We start from the raw sequence: 8395 nt of genomic DNA on the forward strand, positions 1-8395 counted from the left end.
CAGTGGGGCTGCGCAGCCTGGCCCGGTGCTGAGGGCAGCAGCTGCGAGGTCGGGCACCAAGTGGCAGCCGCTCCCAGCGGCTTCTTCCCAGGGAGGATTTTGTAAATTTCACAAAATGGCATGCACTCCAAACCTCAGTGCACGTATTATGAGAGTCCCCTTCAAGGTCTCAGCAATCCTTCAGAGCAATCCACCTGGGTAGTAACAGCTACCCCCGGCGCAAGCAAGGACACCAGAGATTCTGACTCACCATCAGGCTTTCTGAGTTCCTCTTCTTGCTGGTGGCCTCTGGGATCCTGCTGGTGCAGGGCGCGGGCGGCTCACTCCCTTCCTGCCGCCATGTTTCTCAGTTTCAGCCCTCACCACTTCTTTTCCCTGAGATTAAATCTAAATTCCAGAAGGTTTATGTAGTTCCAGGGTGTTAGGGGGTGGGCCCCAGGTCCTTTATCTCTCTGAAAGTTGTCCCTGAGCTGTCCCTCATTCCTGCCAGCCTGGACAGCTTTGAGTGCAGCTGAACTGTTGGCTTTTCCTGCCATGCTGGGGTTAGGAGGTGGCTCCAAATCCTTTTTGGAAGTGGGTTTCTAGAGTCATAGAAAATGTAATGAACCAGCGTGCCAGCCTACCTCTGCAGAACCAGTCAGAAACACCTACCATGGAATCCAGTTTGGGGTCATTTGAAACTCTCCCCTAGGAAGGGGGTGTCAGGGTTGAGGGAAGTAATATTTAATTTTCTACCCACTCAGACACCAGTTGGATTTTTTCAGCTGAGCTTATTCCTCCACATATAAAACCAATTTCTGCTTTGGAACTCTGGCTTAACTCTAAATAGCATGAGGAAGAGAAAACAAATAAAAACTAGAAAAACAGCCCTGGTGACTGACTAATGCCGATACTGTAGTATTTCCACTGGACATCATTCCACTGAAGGTCAGCAGTGCTCAGATGACATCAACTCATGACCATGGAGAAACAAGGCACAAATAAGGCCACTTCTCAGTGAGGACTGAGCATGAGGCAGAGACAAGATGCCGTGCTGCTGCAGCAGGGACCAGACATCCCTCTTCCAGCCAACGTGAGGGCTGCTGCTTCTGTATCAGCCACAGCTCCAGGTCCGCTTTCTCCCTCCTGATTCCTAGATTAGTAATTAAGGCACCGATCATCCAGTTGCTCCTGCTTCCCAACAGCACCCAATTGGGAACAAACCCTATCTCCTTGAACCCTCCCCCAAATCACCTAATCCAAAGTCCAAACCCCATAACAACAGCCCTGATTCCCTCTCACTGAGATGCTCTGCAGTTCCTGAGGTGAGTTTTCCCTCACCGTAGCAGGTTAATCTACGTAAGTTTGCTTCACTATAGGTGTGTTCCTTCTCACTGGGCTTTAACATATGTCGAGGTGACTAGAAAGGCCAGCATTCTTAAGGAGTCTTTATCAAATCTTCTGTTCAGGACAAACTAGCATTCACTGCTACCTCTCTGCTACCACCATGGCCTGGGCCACCATCAGCTCTCAGTTGTACTATTGCAATAGCCTGCTAACTGAGTTTCTGACTTCTACCTTTGCTTTCAATCCTCAGGTTCTTCTGAACACATCACCAGAAATTATCCTCTAAATATATGATTCAGATCATGTTATGCTTCTTCTCCAACTCTCCGATGGATGACTGCCATCTTGCTCAGCATAGAAGTCAAAGTCCTCACATGGGTCTAAGGTCCGAAATGATCTGAACCTCTGCTTACCATCTCCCCTCACTCACTCTGCTCCAGCCTCACTGGCCTCCTTGCTGCTCCTTGATCACATCAAGCATGCTCCTGCCTCAGGGCCTTTGCATGTGCTGTTTGCTCGGCTTACTGTGCTCTTGCCCAAGACATTTGCATAGCTTGCTCTGCATCTTCCTCGAGTCTTTGCTCAAATGTCACCTTCTAAATGAGGCCCACCCCAACTGCCCTGTGTAAAATTACAGTCCCCACCCTGGCACTTTCAACTGTCCTTGTTCTAATTTATTGTTCTCTGAAGATTTTTCAGCAAAAAATGTACTATATGATTCATTTACTTTTTTATTGTCTGGCTTCATGAGATTGAGGGTAGGCATCTTTCTCTGTGTTGTTTGATAATATAACTCAAATTCCTAGAACAAAGTTACTTAACCATGTTATGCATCAGTTTCCTCATTTGTAAAATAGGGACAAAAGTAGTATCTACTTCAGGAGGGTTTGATTATATGATTTAATTTGTATTAAGTGCTCAAAACAGTTCCTGGAACATACGACAGAGCAATGTAAGTCTTTGCTATTATTAACAGCATTAGTATCATCATCATTCTCATTACTGTCATAGCTAGCTCAGGGAGCAAAGCAGCAAGTGCAGGGACACAGAGGTGGGAAGCGGTATGATGTGATGGGGACTGTGTGGGAGCGGCAATGATGCCCAGGAGGAGTAGGGACAGTCAGGGACTGTATCATAAGCTGAAATCATACACTATGTTGGATCTTTCAGTTGTTTATCATCTCTTTCTGTCTACTAAGACTCGAGCGCCATGAAGGACTCCATGAGAAACTTGCGTGGTAGATCACTGCATCCCAAGCATTTAGAATAGTCACTGGGAACATAGTTGGTGCTCAGTAAGTATCAATTGAATGACTAATGGATGAAGGATGTTGAGCTTTGTCCTGAAAACTATGGTGAGTCAACAATGTGGGATGGGACGATAGACAAAGGGCTAGGAAGCAAGCCATTGGTTTCTTGTAATAAACAATAAAGGCTGAGATTAGTATTTCCTTGGCAGATGAAAGTAGGGGACTTAGTGTCAGGATAAGAGTGAGGGGTAGCCTTCAGGTGGTGGTGCCATGCATGAAGATGGAGAAAATGGAAGGGGCAGATTTAGTGAGAGATGGGAGTCCTGTTCGGGACATGCTCAAGATCTGTGGGTCTGAAGCTCGAGGGAAAGTCTGGGATTAGAGAGAGGCCTGGGAGTCATCAGTGCATACGGGACTTTAGAGGCCCAAGACTGGGTGATATGACACAGCTGACCAGCACGTGACCTTGTACTACTTTCTATTCATGACTCAGGGCTTTGCTTCCCCAGCAAGACTGGATATTCCATGGGTTCAGAAATACTTCCCACTGCAGCATTCATTACACAATATGCAGCTCAGTGCAAGGAAAATGGTCAAGAACAGAACTTGTAGATCAGAAAAGAACCTTAAAAGTCAAGTTCCAGGAGAGAACTGAGGCCCAGCATGGTTAAACCACCTGCCTGAGGTCCTGAGGTCACTCAGCTAAGTAGCCATGGCGCTGGCTGTAGGACCAGGTCTCCAAATTGCCAGTGCGGTGTCCTGCTGATAAGGACACACTGCTTCCAGGCAGCTAGTTGAGCGGAGTGAATCCAGATGAGTGAGAGAGCTGAGTTTTGGGCCTTTGGGCTTGCTTAGCTTCTGTGAGCCTCAGTTTTATAATCAACGAGATTGTTAGGGGTTAACTGGGACCATGCCACATGTAAAGCATGGTGTCTGGCACACAGCAGGTATTCAATAAGTGTTTTTTGGTCCATTCCTTCCCCCCCAGGAAGGCAGGGGATTTGCAGTCACATGAAAAAGATCCAAAAGGGATGGATGCAGCTGGATGCTGCCACCTGAAAGGGGAGCAGCATGATCGTGGACTGCAGATCAGCCAGCAGCTGTCAGAGAAAGGCCGCCGCTTTCCTCCAGGGGTTGTGGAAGCACTGAGCACAGGCTGTGACGCCTGGGGTGACTGCCTGCCAGCTCGCCCTGTCTCCGCCCTCCTGGCCCACTGACGTCACCAAGAGGAACTGCTTCCTTGCTGGGAATAGTCTTCCAAGATTAGTTGCTGCCAAAAGAGGAACAGAGGAGCAGCCTGAGTTTATAAGGTAAGATAGGCAGAAGGAGGAGAGCTGGAAAAGCTTGAGGAGCCTTCTTTGCAGAATTCCTTGGGCTTTGGGGACTGGAGATGAAAGGGGCGGGAGCATGTGGGGAGTGGGAGAGCTCAGAGCAGGCTGGCTGCCCGTGGGGACCCTTTGGCCTAGAGCCCTTCCCTCCAAGGCTCTTTCACAATCCACACATTATTTTTCCAAGTCCTCTGTTTCTCAGGCAACTGTGGTCACGTGGAGAAAATGAAACTGAATGTAGGATTTGTCTGTTGCAGTGCATTTGCTGGGGTGTCTGTATTCTCTGCTCTGTTTTACTCAGGGTTTCCTTGACTTTCCTTCTCTTCTCCTTTATTCACACCAGCCCACCTCACATCCACTTTTAATGGGGACTGTCTACACAAACAATTGGGTTCAAAGATTTCATTGCCTGGTGATGGTGTTTATGTTGCACGATTGATTAGATCTTGGAGGGTTTAATCACTTAACCTCTTAGCCTCTAAAACTGTCAGAGTGGTGAGATTGCTGAGAAAGTGTTGCTTTGTGAACTTTGTAACAGATGCAGTTGTTTAAATGTTCAGGTAACAGTTTGGGGCTGTCTGATGATTGAATTGGATCTATAATTCTCAGATCTGACTAAGGGCAGTTGGACTAAATTGATATCCCCCAAGTTCCCTATTTGTGTGATATCGTTATGCACGTGGATGGGGTGAATGGGATTCATTAAAAATTTTTTTATAAAGGGACATAATTAGCCCTACGGTTCATTGAATGTCTAACATTTGCCACGCACTGTACCTTAATGCATTTTAGACACATGACTATTTATTGTCCCTATTCGAAGAAACAGAAAATTGAGACTCATACGGTTCATTGAATGTCTAACATTTGCCACGCACTGTACCTTCATGCATTTTAGACACATGACTATTTATTGTCCCTATTCGAAGAAACAGAAAATTGAGACTCAATGATCTAAGGTTACAATTCAGGAAGTGACAGTTTGCAGTTACACAGCCAGCGCTCAAACTTACATCTCACTGAGGTCAGAGTCCAAGCTCTTTCCACTACTACTTTGAATGGCAGCACACAGTTGTTACAAAGACATGCACAGAGTCAGCAAACAGTGATCAGCCTTCCTGGTGATACAAGAAATGAAAATGGACAAAAAGCATGAAATACATTTTTTCTATCAAATGAGGGTTTTTTTAAAAAAGAGACCACATTTTTCTTTTAAGAGTATATTTATATGACATTGAAAGAAATTTGTTAATGTAAGTTGAAGTCCTAAACACAATCTTATCCTTTGAACAGTCATTAAATTCTTTGAAATCTATCATTAAAAATTTATCATAAGATCTGTCATAAGAAAATAAGCTGAATTTACTACAACATCATTTAGAATTGTTTAAACAATTTTGATTTTAAAAATCTTGTTTAAAACTTATTTTAGAGAACAACTCAGCAATAGGGAAGTGAAACAACTGTGTGATGGCATATTATACAGCCATCAAAAATGTTTTTAAAGACTTTGTAATAACACAGAAAATTATTTATAGCATGACATTAAATAAAAGAAAGCAGGATACAAAGTCACTTACACAGCATGATCCCAACTATTTTTTAAAAATCCATAGATATAGGCTAAAATATCAACAGTGGCTGTTTCTAGGTAATGGAATTATAGACTAATATTTTTCTTATTTTTAATTTACATATATTCATAATATTCTCTAATTTAAAAGTTCTATAATAAATGAATAGATGTATTTAGAAAAAGTGGCTGGTATAATTAATCTGATTCAAATGTTTTCTCCCTATTATAAAATTACAAAGTACCTCTCTGTCTCCAGGTGGAATGTCAGAAAACTGAGAACATTGTTCTTCCTCATCCTGCTGGTCTGTAGCCCGATAATCCCAATTTATGCTCCAAGCCTCTTTGATCAAGTCCCAAGGAGATACGTTTTCATTTTTTCAAGTAAAAGACAAAAAGTCATAGCCAGTGGCATTTACCATTATGGAGACCAAGGGTCATAACAGCCCCCAGGAGGGACCCATGTCCTCCAGCAGCAGGAGGGCTACAGTGGAAGACGGTTGTTTGTTGATCAAAGCTGTTCAAAAAGAAGATATCGATCTGGTCCAGGACTTGCTGAGCAGAGGGGCTGATGTCAATTTCCAGGAAGAGGAAGGGGGCTGGACACCTTTGCATAATGCAGTACAAGTGAACAGGAAGGACATCGTGGAACTTCTGCTTGATCGTGGTGCTGATCCTTGTCTGAGAAAGAGGAACGGGGCTACTCCCTTCATCGTGGCTGGGATTGAGGGAAATGTGGAGCTGCTCAAACTTTTCCTTTCTCAAGGAGCAGATGTCAATGAATGTGATGTTCACGGCTTCACAGCTTTCATGGAAGCTGCTGTGTATGGCAGGGTTGAAGCCTTAAGATTCCTTTATGAGAGTGGAGCAGAAGTGAATTTGGGTCGAAAGACAAGGGAGGATCAAGAGCGGCTTAAGAAAGGAGGGACGTCAGCTCTCATGGATGCGGCTGAAAATGGCCATATAGACGTCTTGAAGATTCTTATTAATGAGATGGGGGCAGATGTCAATGCCTGTGACAATATGGGCAGAAATGCCTTGATCTATGCTCTTCTGAACTCTCCTGATAGGAATGTGGAGGATACAACTGTGGAGGGTATTACCAGCTTTCTGCTGGACCGTGGGGCTGATGTCAACGTGAGGGGAGAAGGAGGGAAGACGCCCCTAATCCTGGCAGTGGAGAAGAGGCACTTGGGTTTGGTGAAGATGCTTCTGGAGCAAGAGCAAATAGAGATTAATGAAACAGACAGGGAGGGCAGGACAGCACTGCTGATTGCTGTGGAACTCAAACTGAGGGAAATTGCCCAGTTGCTGTGCCGCAAAGAAGCGAGCACGGACTGTGGGGATCTTGTTAGGATGGCGAGGCGGAATCACGATAGTTCCCTTGCAAAGTTTCTTCTCCAGCGTGGAGCTAGAGAACATTTTCACCCTCCTGCTGAATCCTGGAAACCTCAGAGTTCACGTTGGCAGAAAGCCCTGAAAAATCTCCACAGAATATACCGCCCTATGATTGGCAAACTCAAGATCTTTATTGATAGAGAATATAAAATTGCTGACACTTCTGAAGGGGGCATCTACCTGGGCTTCTATGAGAAGCAAGAGGTAGCTGTGAAGCGATTTTGGGAGGGCAGCATACACGCTCAAAAGGAAGTGTCCTGTCTGCAAAGTAGCCGAGAGAACAGTAACTTGGTGACGTTCTACGGGAGTGAGAGTTACAAGGGCTGTTTGTATGTGTGTGTCGCTCTCTGTGAGCAGACTCTGGAAGAGCACTTGAATGTGCACAGGGAGGGACCTTTGGAAAATGAGGAAGACGAGTTTGCCCGAAATGTCCTATTATCTGTATTTAAGGCTGTTCAAGAACTACACTTGCTGTGTGGATACACTCACCAGGATCTGCAGCCACAAAACATCTTAATAGGTGAGTCTCTAAATCCCAGTCCTCCTGTAGAAATTGCGTGGTCTTTGTTTATGAAAGGAAACGTTTTTCATTGCAGAGAGGAAAGGCCTCGAGTAAATGTGGATTATTCAATTTGATGATTATTAAAACAAATTCATAATTATGGTACAGTCTCTCTTGCTACCAATTATAACTGGGTTCTCTTTATCCACATGGAGGTCGGTGGATGGCAACAGAATACCAAGATAGCCTCATACTTCCATTGGCAAATAAAAATATAAAGTGATGTCTTGGATGGTACCAGCTCCAGAAACTTGAATTTCTAGAGTTGTCTGCATGCCAGAGAACCCTGCAGGTTACTTCAGACAAGGTAACAGTGACTGTGAAACATTAAGGATGTCAGGACAAGATGTGACACAGTGAAGACACAGACTCTAGGGCAGAACAAGTCAGCATCCACTGATGTAAGCCAAAAACAAAATAAATGAAAACAACCTTAAAGAAAACAAGCAGAGCTGAGTGTAAAGTCAGGAGGCAGTGTGGTAGAAAGAGCCCGGGCTTCAGCCATGATTAGGGTGGCTTAAAGCCTAGTCTTTCCACTTCATAGCTTTCTAACCTCAACCAGGTCACTTGGTTCTGGGAGCCTCAGTTTCCTCATTTGATATTGATACTTCCTCCTTCACAAGGTTGTTACGAGGTATAAGTGAAATGTGTTAAGCAGATAAGTCACCTGGTACATCATAGGTGCTCAACAAAGACCAGATGCTTGTCTGGAGTAGAAGTAGATACCTGATCTATAGACATGCATTGAAATTGAAGCTTGTGTAAAGGAATAGGGCAAAAGGTGTGTTCAGGTATTGAGATAGAGAACAGTATATAAGGTTCTGGAAGAGTGAAGTAGGTATATGTAAAAATATAACTAGGATCTGGCTTTTAGCCTGAGGACAGGTAGTGGTGACATTCCTTACTGGTTTTAGCAGCTTTGCTGGGGAGATTGCCCAGGACCAGAAGGTAGGTGCAG

General features: G+C 44.6%; 1 protein-coding gene across 1 annotated transcript in view; it reads left to right on the forward strand.

The window, feature by feature from the left end:
• Positions 1-5900: 5900 nt before the first annotated feature.
• Positions 5901-8395, forward strand: part of RNASEL (ribonuclease L (2',5'-oligoisoadenylate synthetase-dependent)) — a 16390-nt gene continuing 13895 nt past the window's right edge. The window contains exon 1 of the mRNA XM_008584443.1: positions 5901-7395. Within this exon, the coding sequence (XP_008582665.1) occupies positions 5901-7395 (1495 nt within the window). The remainder of the gene's footprint in view (positions 7396-8395) is intronic.

Source organism: Galeopterus variegatus, unplaced genomic scaffold, assembly GCF_000696425.1.
Source record: "Galeopterus variegatus unplaced genomic scaffold, G_variegatus-3.0.2 Scaffold3261, whole genome shotgun sequence".
NCBI classification, from domain to species: domain Eukaryota; kingdom Metazoa; phylum Chordata; class Mammalia; order Dermoptera; family Cynocephalidae; genus Galeopterus; species Galeopterus variegatus.